The 18496-nt window shown below is 37.7% G+C and overlaps 2 protein-coding genes and 1 non-coding gene across 5 annotated transcripts; all 3 read left to right on the top strand.

The window, feature by feature from the left end:
* Window positions 1–1336: 1336 nt before the first annotated feature.
* On the top strand, window positions 1337–1421 carry TRNAM-CAU (transfer RNA methionine (anticodon CAU)). Its single transcript is given in 2 exon segments — window positions 1337–1374; window positions 1386–1421. It is a non-coding gene; the product is annotated as a tRNA-Met (tRNA).
* A 4678-nt stretch (window positions 1422–6099) lies between these two features.
* On the top strand, window positions 6100–8151 carry LOC114733242 (probable serine/threonine-protein kinase dyrk2). The gene has a single exon (XM_028920666.1). The coding sequence runs from the start codon at window positions 6499–6501 to the stop codon at window positions 7924–7926; it is 1428 nt and encodes a 475-aa protein (XP_028776499.1). The 5' UTR covers window positions 6100–6498; the 3' UTR covers window positions 7927–8151.
* A 4468-nt stretch (window positions 8152–12619) lies between these two features.
* On the top strand, window positions 12620–18407 carry LOC114733301 (uncharacterized). 3 transcript variants are annotated; one of them, XR_003739066.1, is made up of 5 exons: window positions 12620–12857; window positions 13910–14961; window positions 15419–16277; window positions 17603–17888; window positions 18034–18407. XR_003739066.1 is itself a non-coding variant. In XM_028920748.1 (4 exons), exons 2-3 carry the CDS (start codon window positions 13993–13995, stop codon window positions 16274–16276), a joined length of 1827 nt encoding a protein of 608 aa, XP_028776581.1. In that variant the 5' UTR covers window positions 12620–12857; window positions 13910–13992; the 3' UTR covers window position 16277; window positions 17603–18407. The 3 variants fall into 3 exon arrangements, 2 of the variants coding, with proteins under 2 accessions (XP_028776581.1, XP_028776580.1); XM_028920748.1 differs by having other exon boundaries at window positions 17603–18407; XM_028920747.1 differs by lacking the exons at window positions 17603–17888; window positions 18034–18407 and adding an exon at window positions 17104–17545.
* The last annotated feature ends 89 nt before the right edge of the window (window positions 18408–18496 follow it).

Genomic DNA, 18496 nt, shown 5'->3' with positions numbered 1-18496 from the left:
ACCCGACCATCCTCACCTAAGAACATCAGAATCACCAGGCCAGTTGCCTCGCGCTTGCCTTCTCAAACTACATATGCACACATATACGTATGCTGTGTTGGTGTCATCACTGTACACTATCGAACTATATATGGCGCATGTTTTGCTACCTCTTGACGCAATGTGTGTAAGCATGCCCTCTGGAGTTATGCATTAGTGATACACTAAGCTGATTCGTGTTTTACTCCAACGCCTTCAAGGGTGAGGTCACCTCATCCTCAGGCTTACGTCACAACCCTGTATTATTTGGGGTCCACGTCAATATTATTAGTATATGCATATACTGGCAATTGAAAACGGGAAGCATTTTTTAAACAAAAAAGTTAAAAAGCGGGGGAGATACAGGGAAGGGACCCAGCAGCGATAAAAAAGAAAGTGATGATGGCGGCATGGCTGTCACTGATTTAATCTGTACGGATTTGGAGCCCCATCAACCGCCCCCCATCCCTCCATCCTCTTCATGAATACGGTTCTCGAGATCAACAAGATAAAAAAGACAAAGTATCAGCGGAAAAATATTGGGCCTCGGAGCCCTAAGGGAGACAGCTCACAGCCCCCCAAAACGTATAGTTGGGCTTTTAAACCTGCCGAGTAAATTCCACTGTTTCATATCGATTTGGGCACAGGCACTTCTGTTCCCCAATTGCCCAAACAAACTCTCAAGGGCCCGTCTTCGGCATCAAATTCAAACTGCGCCTACTTGGGAGAGCTATTTAGAAATCTGAATTACTTCTCTTATAATTACAATTACTTATGAATATGGTCTAATTTCTCGCGTTTCTTACTGCTTCCTCAGCTGCATATTACCATATCTGGAAGATTTTGCAGAAGAATGAGTGAGACATGGGCTTGTCCGGAATTCTGTTGTCGTCTTGCATTCTGACGGTGATCGCAGGTCCCCATAATTGGGGCTTTGGCGGCGACTGCGTCTCTTTTCACTGGCTACTCTGTCTCCACAACTCACGGGCTCCTCCCACCCAAAACACAGCATTCTTTTGGACATTTCTAGCTGCTGATTCAGATGGCGGCTTTGTTTGAAGCGAGGCCGGACAGAAGCTTTATGTCCTATCTCGTATAATTGCGTGAGTACATGTATTGATAAATTTGTAACTGTTAAAAGAACAGTGTTACTTGAAATTCCATCCAAAATGAAGTTAAAACAAAAATTTGACCTGGCATCAGACACAGACATGCGCAGTTGATCTTTCGTTCTCTTAGTGATAGCGGGTTCGTGGCTTGGGCCTTCTAATATTAAACATAGGTAAATATATGTTGTTGCTGGATGACCAACAACGCGGGGGTGGTGGCGCAGTTGGCTAGCGCGTAGGTCTCATAGCTTCTGAGTGATCCTGAGGTCGAGAGTTCGAGCCTCTCTCACCCCATTTATTTACTTTTCTCCTTCCCTCGTCCATTTCAGACGGAGTTGATTGAGATATTTCAGAATGACGCCCCGAAAATCCAATACCAATATGCTACTAAAATCTGATCTATTTTCAAGTTGGCACGTGAGACGAGGCATTTTATCCTCTTTTTTAATGATGTTAATTTAATAATAACCGGCACAAGTTTCATTTCTCGCTAATGCATGGTAGACTAGGGAGTCTAGGACTATAGTAAATTGACACCGAAAAAAAAAAGCAGATACTGGCACCATATATGAAATAATGAAAGCATATAAGTAAATCCAAGTGGATCTATATCTCTCCTGCCGCGGATCCTAGGAATAAAGTAAGTAGAACTAAACAAGTGGATCTTAAACTATTACCCGAAAAAAACGACCAGCTGTTGTTTTAGTCATAAATTTTATGCTGCTACTCCTTATCCTAAATAGAAGATATTGTTTGTAAGGCAACTAAATTTTTTATTTAAAATAGGAACTATTAATAAATATAAATATGTTTTCAATGGATATGAACATTTTATGCCAACTAGCATTAAGTATCCGCTTAAACAGGTATAAAGTCTCGAGTTTAAAATTTGAGTGCATACAAAAACACGTTCAAGAAAGACTTAGGGTATGTTTGGATGAAACCAAACCGTGGTTTGAAAAAGTGATTCTGGAGAATAGATTTTATGAAAAAGTGATTTTGAGAAGTGAGAGTGTTTGGATAGTTGTTATCAGAAGTACTTTTTATATATACAAATTACTAAAAAAATAAATAAATTAATATGATAATTACAGAAAAAATAGATTTTATGATATATTTTAATTTAGAGGAATAAAATTATTAATAATATATTTTTTATTAACATAATTAATAATACATAAGATAATATAATTAATAAATAATTAATATGTATATATATTTATAAAATATAAGATTAAATATGTTTATAAAAAAAATAACAAGATACATATCCTATAAGCTCTCACACTCTCCCTTTTTTCTCCAAAAACAAAAAAATTTTGCTTTTTTCAAAATCATGATTTTGGAGCCAAAACCATGATTTTGGTTTTTGATGGGGTGTTTGGATAGCATTTTGTGCAAACCATGGTTTGGGCTTCCAGACCATAGTTTGCAAGTGCATCCAAACGGTGCCTTATTCTCAATTGATCCCTAATATTGCTTAGATGTGATCCAATAAATATTGGTATTGAAAAGAGAGAATGGCAAAAAAAAAAGTTAAAAATGATAAATTTTAAATTAGGTTTAGTAATATAATTTTACTTAGTATTGACAAGACTGAATTTATAAATAATACTCCCTTTGTTCCTTATTATAAGAGACATTTGATGCTTATGGCATGTTCCTATATATAAGAGACACTTACAAGTTGTCTCTACTTTTTTGTGTTGATTTACTATTTTACCCATATTTATTATTTCTAACTCACACTCTCTCCCCCTCCCACTTCTCTTTCTTTTAATAATTTAATTGTTCTCTCTCATGTTCTCTCTCCTTATTAATGAGGGCATTTTTGGAAAAAAATTATACTCCCTCCGTTCCTTATTATAAGAGACATTTGATGCTTATGGCATGTTCCTATATATAAGAGACACTTAAAAGTTGTTTCTACTTTTTTGTGTTGATTTCCTATTTTACCCATATTTATTGCCTCCAACTCACACACTCTCTCCTTCCCACTTCTCTTTCTTTTAATAATTTACTATTGTTCTCTCTCTTTATTAATGAGGGTATTTTTGAAAAAGAAATTATACTTTTTACACATTGATTGTTCTTAACTAATTTTAACTGTTTTTTTTATTAACGTAATTCGGTTATTCTTCTCTTATAATAAGAAACGGAGGGAGTAATTTTTACACATTAATTGTTCTTAACTAATTTTAACTGTTTTTTTTATCAACGTACTTCGGTTATTTGTCTCTTATAATAAGAAACGGAGGGAGTAATAAATTTTTATTTACACTCTTTATCTAGTTTTTTTTTTTTCATGGCATTTATATAAACACACGCATACCCAGACACTAGATGATTCCCCAAGCTCCTATATACGGCAGATCCCGCAATACAGTGGGACCCAGCTCCCCAGATCTACTTTTATTGGGCCACCTCACTACCTCAGTGTTGACTTTTCTGAGGATCCCTTTACTTATTTATTATCTTCACCTTTTCCCTTTTTTTTTTTTGGAAAAAAGAAAAGGAAATCTTATTACGTTCCCTTTTCTCCCATGCCTCTATCTTTTTTTCAGGATATTTTATGCTAAAGAGTCGCACTTCGGTTTTTGTTGGCTAATTAATTATTATAAAAATAAATGAATATATTTAAAAAAAAATTACATGCAGCATATTAGATTTTTGTTCGAAATTTCTACCTGGAGAAACCATGCCTGATACATCGAAGTGCCACAACAATTATCGATCTAGCTTCTGTGCCGACTAATAACTACTGTGAATCATTTATGAATCAAACCGAATATCTCATGTTCACAATTAAATTTAAAACTAAATAAATATGATTATACATGTTATACAATGCTCCTTTGTAAATTTAGAACCATTCAAAAATAAAATAATGACTAAAGAAAACTATTTACGTGAAAATAATAAATAACAGTATTTTAGTACCACGATTAGTGTTGTGCAGATGTGAACTATGTCATTAAAAATTTTTGGGGGGGGAGTCAATACACATACGGTTTGTTGATAATAAGTCAAAATGATACCTCTTGTAAGAAAAAATTTACCATACCCTTTAATCTCCACAATTTAGCAAGAACTTCCGTGTTTTTGGACATTCACAGCTACATCCAGCGGGAAGGCAGTGCTGCAGCACATGTCATTGAGATGGGGAATAATTTCTGCTAGTAAAAAAGAAAAGGCAGAGATTTTGTCACCCTGAAAAGGGAGAAAAAAAAAAAAAAGGAACAACGAAGTTATACTGAATTACTCCCGGACTATTTGCACTGAGCCCAGTATATTATTTTCAAATTTTGTCGCCTATAAAAGAATTGCCTGCGAAATCTCGGGTGTTCGAAATTTTTTAAGAGGGCTCACCATCAAATAAGATTATCGTAACAACTTCAACACTTCACGCCAAATGAAATGGAATGAAAAATAAAGAAACTAATTTTGTGCATCTAAAATATTTTTATGTTGATCAAGTGATAAAAAATGCAATGAGAAAAAACAAATGTCACTGAGCAGTGATAAGAAAAGGGTCCTAAAATGGACTTGAGTCGGCAGGTAATGAATATTGTTTTTGAGCAAATAGGCAGTTTTTATTTATTTATTTGATTTACTTTTGGATTTTGGATTTCCCCTACTTCTCCTGGGCAGTTGAACTTGAACGTGACATGATCCGAAAGTCACTAGAGTCAAATACATAGACTTGAGGGGCCGTGTTCTCACTGCCCCTTGATAAAATTCCGGCGGGATTCCGATCATAAAATGTCAAAATCCAAGTTCAATTATTGAGATCCTCTTCCTGCTTAATTTCTCCCCTAAGATCTGTTAAAAGGTGCTTGCCTCCCCAGTCTCACGGAAGCATGGCTTTTCACATTTCACGGACAACAAGTCTAGAAGCTGTATGTTGTTAATCGCTTTGTTTGCCCGATTCCGGGTCGGAGCTAGTGATGCTGACGTAATAAATTGCATGAGATATCAATTTCCTTGTTAGTAACTATTACCATATCGTGTCGGCAAACCAGTGCTGGTCCTTGTTACTACCATCCCCAGTCTCCACTGTAGCATAATTAATAATGACCCCGTTCATGACTATCATAAATTCCCACTCTCTTTCTTTGTTTTTTTTTTTTGGGTATTATTGTCGAGATACGTAGACGAAGCACTGATCAGACACTTGAACTGCATCTGTCAAAGGATTATTTATTCATTTAGCTTCTATTCCTAAACTTCACGCATTAACATTTGTCCCCGCCCAAATTCACTGCATCTTTATTCGTGCCTGTCTTCGAACGAAAGAATTCAATGAGGTTGCACCATACTTCAATTGACAAGATTTAAGCAACTGGCAAAACCATATATTGTGATATTTCGGATTGGTTAAATGAGGGATTCTGGTAGCACCCAGAAATATGAATTGAATGGAATTGGAGTGTCTTCGCCTTAAAAAAATTGCAGGGGCGTGCAATTTTTCCTTCCGGGAAGGTACCAGATTTAGTTTTCACAAATATAAAATAGATGCTTACTGAGGATAAGTTGTCCCCGACCACAAAAGAAAGAAAAAAAGACTGGTCAATTGATTAGAAGTATAACTTATATTTCATAAAAACGTAGATCGGATCGTCAGTTTTAGAATTTTGCTAATTCTATTGTGGACATTAGAATTATGTTAGCGGATAATTCGTAAATATGTTTGTAATTGCTTTAAAATTTTGAGGCTCCTCGTAATATTAGTAAACTCGGGGATTCAACCCATCTAAATATCTATTTAAAAAATATCATTTCAGGAGAAAATAAGGGGCGGTGCCTCTTCTTCGAAATCCCATGAGAAGAAATATCCACTTTTTTATTATTTATTTATTTATTTCATGAAAACAAAATAAGAAAAGAAGAGAGGACTGAATAATTGAATACTATTCGTAGGGAATTCACAACATCAAAGATGGTTCTCATTTTTCCCGTCAAAGGTGAAATGGATCTCATTTTTAATTCTTTTTTACCTTCCTTCCTCTTCAATCTTAGCTAAAGCAGACTTCAAAAGATTTCCCTTCATTTTTTTCCTCAAAAGAGATAAACAATGTTGAAACTTTCATGAACTTCAGACAAGAGCGGTTCTGTTTTCCAATTGCGACGCATAAGACGCAGTAAAAGGTTACGCAGAGCAGAGAGAGCTACATTGTGTCCTTGTCTTGTCGCGGCATCACCATGTGGTAGGTCCTTTCCGGCCCCTCACTTGTTTTCCTTTTGTCATTTATTTCGTCATTTTTCTCTCTTCCAAGTTTCATATAAAGTAGGGAGCATCCCACGGCTCTGCTCCTACTTTGTGAGCCCCGTAGGTTCTAGATCTTGAAACCACTATCCATTGTTCTCGCTAATGGCTCCACCTCCGCCCCTCTACTCTGTTTCCAGGCACATAATTCTGCTTTCTCTTCTTTTCTTTCTCTTTCTTTCTACATGTATCAGTGCCTCCTCCCATTCCCAACTTCACAGCAAACAACTGTCGGGTATTAGAAGAATGATGGAGGTCCAAGGTGAAGATCCGCCGCCGAAAAAGAAAGCCACCGGCCAGGGCCAATCCCTCAAAAACCAGACCAAGCTGATCAAGCCTAAAGTGTCCCCTTCCAAAAACCAAACCAAGACCACGCCATCCAATAATGTCTCCTCCAAAAACCCGACCAAAAAGACCATCCAATCCAATAATCTTTCCACCACCAAAAACCAGACCAAGCTCGTGAAAGTCAGCTCCTACAAAAACCAGACCAAGCTCTTGAAAGCCAGCAACTCCAAGAATCAAGCCAAGCTCGTTGACACTGGCCTCAAGAAGCTCAATTCCACTTCCAAGCTCAAGATGCTCAATTCCACATCAAAACCTTCAAACTCCACCAAAACCAAAACGGCTCCAATTTCCAGCAAGAAGTCCTTGGATCTTCTTCCAAAAACCAGTGACGCCAAGAACAAGACGACAAAGTCCGCCGCCGCAAAACAAACCAACTCCAAATCCAGCGATCTTCAATCCAGCAAGCCCAGTAAAAATCAGAAGGCCAGCCCGCAGAAACCAAAGAAACAGAAACTGCCCAGCTGGATCGATTCAGATGACGACGATGATTTCGTTTCGGATTTGAAAGATCTGCCCACTAAGTTCCAAGAGACACTAATTCCAGACCTGAAGACAATCTCCACCACCTCCAGAGCTTACATTACCAAAGCCAGTAAAGAGATCACAAAGGGATTTAAACCCTACGTCGGCAACAAATACGCATCCACCGTTGCCACCGTACTTTCGTGTGCTTTCGCGTTGATCCCTCTGCTTTTAGTGTCGCTCATCTTCAATAAAATCAAAGCTTATTTCTCGATCCAGAAGGTCTTAATTTTCGTCCAGATTTATCTGTCAATCTATTTCTCCATTCTCTGCCTGTCTGCTCTGATCACTGGGCTCGAGCCTCTCAAGTTCTTCTACTCCACTTCGCAATCCACGTACGTGTGTCTGCAGGTGCTTCAGACTCTGGGTTACTTGTTTTACCTGCTGCTCCTCCTGATGCATCTCGTCCTGGTGTTCTCCGCCGAAAGTGGGGTCGGCTCAAAGTTTCTGGGCCTGGCCCAGACCTTTTTGGGCTTCGCCATCGGGCTGCACTACTACGTCACGGTGTTTCACAGGGTGGTGCTGCGGCAACCGCCCAAGACCAATTGGAAGATTCACGGGATTTACGCTGCATGTTTCCTCCTGATCTGCGTGTTTGCCGGTGCCGACAGAAGGAAGAAGGCTTACTTGGAAGATGGCGGAGAAGAAGGCAAGAAGAGTTAATTCAATTGCATTCATTAAATTATCTCCAAAGTTACTAGTATGTCACTATTTTTAAGACTGTTCATGTAATACTGTGCCTAAGGCTTGGCTTAACTCCAGTCTGCTTTATTCAGATTCGTTCTATTATAAATGGGAGGAGAGCTGGTGGCAATAATCAATCAGCCCTATATAACTATATTTGGCTGTATGCTTCACATGACCCCAGCTCCTCCCCCCATCAACAATTTTCTCTCCGCTTCTGCTGTCTTTGTTTTAGATTATTTTCCCCCCTCAAGTCAGACAGTTATGGCGCGACAAACCAGGCAGGGAAGCTAATTTTCTAGTAATATATTGTAGATATGGGCATGCATTTTTTTTTATCAAGCGGGCTCCAGATTCTCCCCCTCTATTTTCAACTAGTCTGAGATTGTAATAAAACGGTCCAATTCTTCTTTCTTGGAAAGAGTGGAATTGGAAGTACTAAGAATTTATTTGGCTCTGCAACTAGGCTAGCACAAAATAAAACGTTCGTCTTTCCTTATTCTTGCATTCAAAAAAATAATAAATCCCTCGAGCATTTTATTGTGACTTTAGGCGCGTCATGAGCAAGATGTATGGGAGCAGGCGCAGATGTTGAGGGTATTATAGTAATCTGAATGCTCCACCGACGGTGTCTTATTATTATTACTGCTTTACGTCTTTATCCATGTGGGTTCCATAATCTATATTATTATTTGAGGACTATTCATTAAGCAAGTCGGCTCGGGGCTATGTATTTGCAGCTGCCCCCGCTTTACCTTTTCAAATTTCAACCTCCTTTTTCTGAATCATTTTTGGTGATCTGACTCTGAAGACGCGGCGTCCTTTTCCGCCCTGGCGCACTCTCGCTGAACGTCTCTTGTTATGCTTGCCAACATAACTCTCCGAAAAATTTCTGTTGCTCGCAATATGTCCCAAAGATGTTTACCCAGCAATCATTTTTCCATCGCTTTAAGAATTTGTCCGCCCGGCTGCTCGTCTTTCTACAATAAGAGCTCGTGATTTTTGACGGAAAAAATAATGCTGTGAAAGCAACGTACACGATATTTTTTTAATCCATTTCTAAACACAAAATGCCACTGCGCGTCAATCAAGTGAAGTAGTTTTACTAAAGGAACGTTGTCGAATAAAACGTTATAATAATGAATATCATTATTGACGTTGCCTTTTTAAGCTTATGGAGACATAATTTATGAACACAAAATGATGGTGGTGAAAAAGACAATGTACGCCATGCGAATAACTGGAGCGCCAAGTAATTGCACATACAGTTCTATGCAGAAGTAGTGGAAGTTCAGAAGATCTGACCCTGTCACACATTACTTAGGGCGGATTAAAGTCCATTTCAACTAACTGAGGGGGCTAATAATAATAATAACCAATCACTAATATGGAGGAACTGATAATTAAAGTTTACCCCAATCATACGACATCGATCCTTCTCTGCAGAATCAAACAAAGCCTGTGGCCATAACCATGTGTCCCTCTCACACTGATGCTGGGGTCGCCATCTGATCAGATTGCAGTCGCTTTCTATGCAAGTGAGTGTTGATCAGGTTCGTTGTCATTGTCTAATCTCCAAGTTATGGTTCCCCCTAATTATCAAAATCCTCACGCGTTATCTCTATTTTCTCAATAATTCCAAATCACCTGGGAATCCTTGTTAAGCACCGACCATTTTTTGATTCACGGGCAATCGATTCCAAATAGCATTCCTTGACAAGCTTTATTCAATCATGTTCTTAAATAGGTTGTCGTTTTTGTTTAATTTTTGTAATCAATTGCGTCAACATCATTCTATACTAATTGAAGACGAGAGTTAAAAAGTGCTCACATGGCACCAGGGAGCCATGTCATTTGTTTCGCAGTCTTCAGTAAGAGCCCATGTATTTTTGGGCCAACATGAGAAGAGCCCATTTGAATCCGAAGCGTGTGGCCGAAGAAATAATTTGAATAGACATGTAAATTTCATTAAAATATTCTGCCAGCAAAAAGTCTAAAATCCAAATAATTTCACGTCGCTCATGCTCGGATTTAAATTTAGTGAGAGATAATAAAACTCCATCCTAATAATCTACTTGCAACTCGCAGTTAAACTCTGTTATTCGTTCATTTGTTCAGCGACATGTCGTGATACTTCATATAGAACTTATTTTATAGTATAATTTGTATTATAAAATAGATTTTCTATTTAAGACCGGATGAGTATTTTCGAAGAAAACATAGATATGGTTTTTCCTTTATTTTGCTGCAAATTTCGACTCTGTGGCCTTGTATGGTCATGAAGCTTTTATCTAAGAAGCCGAACATGAAATTTTTTGTAATTAGGTTTCTTCTTTGAGATTAAATAGTGATTTTCACCCTACAAATAATTAACCTGTATAAATTAAATAATATATTTAAATTCCAACCTTGTTGCATGTAAGGCTGTTGTAATATTCTTTTTTATGAAAAACATTGAAAATCACTATCGGACGCGCATTTCGATTATCGGAAGGTGCATGGTGAGTAGACGTGCTTTAGCCCGTGCATGTCTGTCAGTTTCTCTGCAATCGTACTACGTCTTCAATAATATGTCTGTGCTGAAGGGCATCAAAATATCGGATATTTTTAAATTTTGATTTGATGGTAAGAGTGAAGCTCAAAGTGAGAATTTGCTAAATGGCATCAATATATGGACAAAGTAGGAGCATCGTTTGATCGATTCAATTATTACCTCCATTCTGATTTTGCTTCTGGAAAACCACTGTGGGGTCTTCAAGAATATTATCGTCAGAAAATTTCACAATAACAGTGCAATAATAAGTTTTTGAATTAAACATTAGTTTTGTCGAGATATATTCATGGAAAACAGGAAAAGTAACTGGTATTCGAAAGTGTCAGTAGGATGACATTGGACCGTTTTTGACACTTTTGGATCGACGATGCATCAAATGGCGTTTTCTAACATAAATTGCTCTTGGTGCAAATACTTAGAGGATAAAATTGCCCCAGACCTTTGTCTTTTCTTCGTCCTCCTCCTCTGCTCGCTGGGTCGACTGGGTTGAATGAAACTTGTTAGCTCTAAACCATGCTGCGTTTGAGGGGATGAGTCTGAGCTGAACCTCTCGTGGTTGGACCCCCGCCTGGTTTTTATTTCCTTCCCTCCTCATAAAAACAAGGCAGTCTTCATAACGGGTGATCAAATATTAATATTAAGAAACAGGTGTTTTCCCAGCTCTACGCCCAGTTAATTCTATTTCATTTAATTCCTATCATGGCCACATTTTTTAGGCTAAGGAATGAAACCTGTTTTTTTTTGTTACATGAAGTTTTTTTTTTTGGCAAGGATGGCGTAATTATTTGTTGGGGGAAAACTAACCTATCAGACGCAATAATTTGAACCATAATCGCTTGCAAGATAAATGCTTATATTTAAAGATTAGTTATGTCCATGATTTGCCTGCCCTTGACATTGCAACAAGACTCCGCGATCTCTAGGCAGCAATATTTGCCACTGAAGCTCGGCGGTGTTGTGAGCCTCGGCCTGAGTTTCTATTGGATATCTTATCGGCTATCAGAATCAAACGCCTCTAAAGCTCAGTCACATATGGGGTGTTTGGATATAACCAAACCATGGTTTAGAGAATAGCTTCTGGAGGATAGTTTATGGGGAGAATAGAATTTTTGAAGAATAGATTTTGTGAAAAAGTGATTCTGAGAAGTTAGAGTGTTTGGATAGTTGTTACCGGAAGCATTTTTTACATGTACAAATTACTAAGGCTGTGTTTGGGTGACACCCCAAACTATGGTTTGGGGAATAAATCACCCAAACACCCACCCAAAAACCAAAACCATGGTTTTGGAAAAAGCAAAATTTTTTTGCTTTTGGGAAAAAAAGGGAGAGTGTGAGAGCCTATAGGATATGTATATTGTTATTTTTTTTATAAACATATTTAATCTTATATTTTATAAATATATATACATATTAATTAATTATTAATTATATTATCTTATGTATTATTAATTATGTTAATAAAAAATATATTATTAACAATTTTATTCCTTCAAATTAAAATATATCATAAAATCTATCTTTTTTGTAATTATCATATTAACTTATGTCTTTTTTTTTAGTAATTTGTATATATAAAAAGTGCTTCTGATAACAACTATCCAAACACTCTCATTTCTCAAAATCACTTTTTCATAAAATCTATTCTTTCCAGAATCTATTATCCAGAATCACTTTTCCAAACCACGGTTTGGTTTCATCCAAACATACCCTTAGGGTGTTTAGGTGATTTTTTCCCAAACCATGGTTTGGGTCCCCAAACCATGGTTTGGGTCCCCAAACCATGGTTTGGGTTGGAATCCAAACACCTCATAGTCGAAAAGTTTGACCGGAGAGAACTCTCTTATTTCCCTTTTCATCCTTTTTGCTTAATATTTATTTTTCACTAATTAGACTAATAATTTTTTTCCAGCACGTTAAATCAACAATTGAATAGCTGAGATTTGATTTCTACAATTTTTTTTTTGAAGTTTACACTGCGTTTTTAATGGTTCAAATTAAATTTTAGTAGCTTAAATTTGATTATCATTATCATTTTTATAGTTTCATATAATAATAATTTTATAATAAAAATCAAATCCAAGCGGGCCCATGGTATTTTAGAAAAGAAAGAGGAGGGAAGGATGACCAGTTCGTCCTCCAACTCCTCTCTCCTCTCCGTTAGGCGCCGTTTCGGTTGTGTCTCTTCACTAGCAGGACCTGCGTAAATACAGAAATCGGGAAAAGCAGCACCGCCCTTCTGGGCCCAGTCGAGATGAAGATTCAAACAAACAAGAAAAGGGGTTTCTTTTTCCTTTTGCTCAAGGATTATTTGCTGCTCCGTGTCTTCCCTCTGTGCCACCTAACGGGTGTATTCGAGGTACGGGCTTTTCATTCCATCTGTTTTTGCAACTGTACCTTCTCCTTGTTGGTTTTGCTTTCTCTTGCAGGATTCTTCGATATCGAGTTAATTTACAACTGGGTGCCTTAAATCTTTCCTCACCTTTTTCTTTGGTTTTGGTCCCTCTTTTTTCCCCCCTACCCTTCCGTGCCCGCGAGTCAAATTTTCATCCAGTGGTTCAGATTCGGAAGTGTTCCCCGTACTTATTTGTAGCTGATTACTTCGGATTGATTGATGTTAGGAGACATTGTTGTGCGTGCATTGTTCCTGCTGGTTGATTTACTAGCTTGATGACTAGTCCTCTGTTTCCTGCGCCTCTCTCTTGGGTATAAATTTATATGATGGACGTTTCCTTAAAAGTGTCCACGTCCGTGATCCCATATATTACAGAGCTCAACTGAACGAAAATTGAAATGTGCTGTCTGCAGTCATTTTTGATGTAGACTGAGACAGCTGACAAGAATTTATGCATTTTGTTTCAACAACTCCTATTTCTTAACCTATACTCCTTTGAACTGAAAATAAGCCTCGTGCAAAAGAGGAATGTGGGAAGATGATGTTACTGTCGCTACATATTGTTGATGTGAGTTTTCGTCTCGTTATAATTAAAAATTTAAAATTAGACGGTTTTTTTTTTTTAATCTGTTCGGTCAAGATTTTGACTTTATAACCATATAACGTCTTATCATGCACTGTGTCAATTATCTGGTTCAAATGAAGTTATTATGTTGACTGGGACACGGTCCTCTTTCTGCCCACGATTTCCAAAATTTTGGACTGGTTTTGAAGTTGTCCGGTCAACCGAAATTTCTCGTGAACTGAATTCTGTAGAAAGGCTTGCAAACTGAATATCTTGTATTTACTTCCTGATATTTAGGGAATTACATACAAGTCGTCGGCAAATCTTGTTCTTGAGTATTTTATGACGTGTATGATGGAGCGCAGTGGGGTGCAGATTTTGCATCTATTTCGTGTCTTCAACATTTCTGATATACTGGGGAATACTGATCATACATGTAACTTGTTTGCAGTTCTGAAATAGTCTCTTTGCTTTAGCCACCTGATGAAGAATTGACTTCTTGATTCATAAGGTTATTGCTATAATTCACTGAACATGGAGAAGATATCATCTGACTGTCCGTACCCAGGATGCTTTTTTTGTGTCATGAAGGAAGGGAATCCCAGCAAGCGGAGGGCAAGCATACTAAAATTCTTTAGAGAACTTCCATCACAAGATGACGATGGTCAGGTTCTTCCCATCAGTGGTCTTTGGAACACAGCAATGGCACATCCAAATGACCCTGAATTCATAGAGTTGGGAATATTTGAATGCATGGCAACTTTGATATGGAAAGGACTGAAGAATCGGCGCTGGCTGTCTTATGACCAGAATATATACATTCCGTATTATGCTGCTCACATTATTGGTTCCTACACGATGAATATGGAAGAATTTGCAGAAAGTGCTGTACATGCTGGGGTGATTGCCCCATTAGTCGAACTTTTGAGTGGTAGGTTAACTTGGGTTGAGCAGAGGGTAGCTGTTCGAGCTTTGGGGCACTTGGCTACATATGCTACGACTTTTCCTGCTGTATCAAGTCATGGTGAAATTCTTGAGCTCTCCATCCAATTAGCAATGAGTTCTCTTGAAATAGTGTATTCGCATTTCTATCAATTTGTTGATAGAAGGCTGAGTTACCACTGTGATCTGCTCACCCGTGGCATGGGCGGAGTTGAAATGGAATCCAGGAAGGCTGAGGAATGGGCAAGTCAGTTGCAATGTTGGTCTCTTCAGCTCATTAATTGCTTTGCTTTTAAACCTGAATTTCTTCCCACCATATGCAAACCGGAATTTCTCATAAAACTACCTGGCATGTGGGGCGGACTTGTTAATGAAAATTCACCAGCTGGTATTGGTTTATTAAGAACAATTTGTCATCACAAGCTTGGTAGGGGACCTGTTGCCAACTGCCCAGGTATCATTGAAGCATTGTGTAATATTGCTTGCTCATCAGATGATTGGCAGTATATGGCTATTGATTGTCTTCTATGGCTGCTTCAAGATCCCAATACATGCCACAAGGTAAAAGCTTTAACAGTTTTGCATGGCTATTTGGTTCTTATTGTGACGCGTGAATTACATATTTGTTCAGGTTCTTTTGTATGATGTTAAAACACAAAATACTGATTGTTTTGAAAAGAATGCTTGACTAACTGATGGAATCAATTCTGACTCTTATGCACGGGAATCATCTTCATTTAAGGCATCAGTCTGTCAAGCTTAAGGTTGATTGTCACTTAATAGGAAGGTTCATGGTCTATTTTATGCCACCAATGAATTTTCTAAACCAGAAGTAAAATGATAATAAATTACTTTGTCTTCAATGGGTCATTCGATTCTATAATTTATCTTCAATTGTCTTGTTTTTTGTATTCTTCATTATATGACCACCACTCCAGAGGACCTAAGTTTATATTATTTGGCTATTGCTATTGCACCAGGCTGAAGCGCTTAAGGCTTTGATATGTATCATATGCAGGTGATTGATAAAGTCGTGCCAGCATTGGTAGACCTTGCAGAAATTACAACTCTGGGTGATCACAAGAAGCTTGGTGATTCCATTGTTAATGTTCTTCAGGATTGCTTGGAATCACAAGGATCAGGAAGAGGCTCAGTTAGTAGCCGCACTAAAGAACAAATTGAGGAGCTACTAAATTCAAAACAGAGATTAAAATGGGAAAAAAATATGCCCAAGGAAGATCTACATATTAAGCAGGCCGCAGCACTAGTGGTCAAGCTAGAAGGGAATTCTTTTTTCTCGTCAGGAAATATATCTGGAGCTGCATCGAAGTACTCAGAAGCATTGTCATTGTGTCCAATGAGATCCAAAAAGGAGAGGGTTGTTCTATATAGTAATCGAGCTCAGTGTCATCTTTTGCTTCAGCAACCCTTGGCTGCCATAAGTGATGCTACTCGTGCACTCTGTCTCCATAATCCTGTCAATCGTCATGCCAAAAGCCTATGGAGACGAGCACAGGCTTATGACATGCTTGGGTTATCGAAAGAGAGTTTATTAGATGCCATTCTATTCATAAATGAATGCTCACAGTCAAATGATCCTGATCTCTCACTGAGGCAAAATAAAGTTCCTGATTATGCTGAACGCTTGGTTAAGAAGCAGATGCGTGCTGCTTGGTTATTTAGAGAGGCAGCTATCAAACATGGAGGTGTTCATAGTCAGGGTAATCGTGGTGACCTCTATGGCCCAGAGACTGATGATTCTGAATGGGAGACAGCAAGTGAAAGTGATGTGGAAAATGATAGAAGGGATGATGATATTGATGAGGACGATGATGGTGATGAAAGGAAGGATAAATATGATAAACCTTCAGTATGAGGTACATCCACTAAGCTATTATTTAGCATACAAAAAAATTACGGATATCTAAAACAGAAAGCAAGGAAAACTTGAGATAGTTTGAAGAGTTACCATGTAAAATGTCGCCATATTAGTTTCACCTGGGAAATTGTTGGTCAACATGATTCAAACTGATTTCTTGTAATAAGCCAACATGTATCTTTCTCTAATGAGTTTTCTTGTGCAGTATGGGAAATTTGGGATGGAATTTTTTACTTCAACTTATGAAAAAGAATTCTTTAAATTCTATGCATTAGTCATCCCCACTTTAAGTAGCATCAACTCTATTAGTATAGACAGCAACATTGAACAGTTCTTGTCCTTTGAGGTTGTTGAGGAATATAAACCAGGGACTATTTATGTTAGGCCAATGTAGATTACAATGGCTTCGTCTGGCCACCTTGTTCCTTATTATTCTTGCACTTTTGTTGCTGGTTTAATAGAAACTTTGATCAGCTCATGATCCCCCCCCCCCCAAAAAAAAAAAAAAAAAAGAAAGAAAGAAAAGATTCGTTCTTAATCTGGCGACGAAACGGTATTTGATGGAAATTATTAATTGCTAATAAAACAATAACAGGTTAGTCATTGTTGTCTGAAAGTGAAATAAAACAATAACAGGTTAGTCATTGTTGTCTGAAAGTGCAAGTCTAATCTGCAGTAGATATATGATGCATTTTATTGTGCAAGGGCCTCTTCTCTTTCATGTTTGGTTCTATATTTTCATGAAGGCTTCTGTCCTTTGTTTTAAACATTTGCTTCGTCTGTTAAGTTGTAATGCCATTTGTTTGAAATTTTGTTTGCTCCAGATACGAAGCATGGATGCATGTGCAACTTGAAGAAGAGAAACTATGCCATAACTTCTTCTAGTTTTTTTTTTCCTTTTTTTTTTGTTTTTGGTTGGGGCACCCAATGTGATATTTCGCTAGAATGGATGAAGCAGAGTTGGTTCTTGTGATTTCTTTTAACTCCGCTTGCTTTGAGGGCTTTAAAGCGCAATTGTATGTTTGCCCATTCTCCCAAGTAACGCGGGTTGGAAGCGCGAAAGAGTTTTTGGCCTTTTCTATATTTCTTCTCCCCATTTTTTCCCGTTGATTCAAGTGTAAAAATTGAAAATCTCAACTCTCAAGTTTGGAGAACTGCATACTATTCCCGGTGGCATGAAGCGTTTAGTTTATTGAGGGATTTGTATATATAAAGCTTTAGTGATTAATTTTTTGCCGAGTGATATTTTTACGCCCATATTCTTAAGGCAGTTCTGATGATCAGCGGTGAGATGAGCTTTATCATCTTCTCATCATTCTGCAGGCAAAATTCTCTTGCATCTGCAAATAACCGTGCCATTTCGCGGATGTTACATGATCATTGTCTTTTTTGAGTGGAAAGAGATGTCATTAAGGTCAGAAAATTACAAAAGAAGAACCAAGAAAAGCCAGAGGTTACATGATCATTACTCCAAACAAATTGCAAGGTCAGGGGAGAGCGGGTCTTACTGGGCGAACAAACAAATTGCAAACCAAGTCCGCTCTTTCCATAGATTGATTCTTCCTACTGCCCCAAACAATTTATTCAATGGACAATTCTTCCTCGCAAGGTGCACAAACTGATACCCACAATTTTTTCACTTTTGGTCAAGTTCAACATCGACCCCCCAAATTTTAGAGCCTTGTTAAATCCCATATTCGTTTAGTTTCCGATTGATTCGGCATGCCGTATCTTTTTTTTTTTTTTGGTCATAGGATGTAAATGAATAGCTATCGTTGCAACAAAACGAGTGATGGCATCTTACGTTTGAAATCTGTTGATTTATGGAGCGAAGTTCTTTGCACTTGAGCGAGAGACACTAGATGGTTTTGAGATCCCTTCCCTTTGACGATATGATTCCTATCACTGGTTTCGTCATGCGTCCGGCTGCACAAAAAACTCTGTTCCAATCAGTTTCTTGTCATGTTGAAAAGCAGAATTACATATTGGTCCCACTTAAGAAAATTAATTAATAGTAATTGACCAATATAGTCCATTAGTCCTTACTACCTACAAATATTTAGGCTTGATATGTAAATTAAAATTTGACTTATAAATGACATCGAAGAAATAATTCTGTCTTTATTTAGGAGATTATTGCAATTCTTCTTTTTTTCCCCTCAAAATTTATCTTATCTAATCACGACTTCTTAGCTGCGGGCTTTAGCTAAATTTATC

This window comes from Neltuma alba, unplaced genomic scaffold (assembly GCF_004799145.2).
Source record: "Neltuma alba isolate B1F8T4 unplaced genomic scaffold, ASM479914v2 tig00012991_pilon, whole genome shotgun sequence".
Classification (NCBI taxonomy): Eukaryota; Viridiplantae; Streptophyta; class Magnoliopsida; order Fabales; family Fabaceae; genus Neltuma; species Neltuma alba.
This window is presented reverse-complemented; position numbering and strand designations above follow the sequence as displayed.

Excerpts from the sequence above, each read along its gene's own strand:
- LOC114733301 (XM_028920748.1), top strand. The coding sequence starts at position 13,993 with ATGGAGAAGATATCATCTGACTGTCCGTACCCAGGATGCTTTTTTTGT. Across the intron at positions 14,962-15,418 it reads ATCCCAATACATGCCACAAG|GTGATTGATAAAGTCGTGCC; the intron begins GTAAAAGCTTTA and ends TATCATATGCAG.
- LOC114733242 (XM_028920666.1), top strand. The coding sequence starts at position 6,499 with ATGGCTCCACCTCCGCCCCTCTACTCTGTTTCCAGGCACATAATTCTG.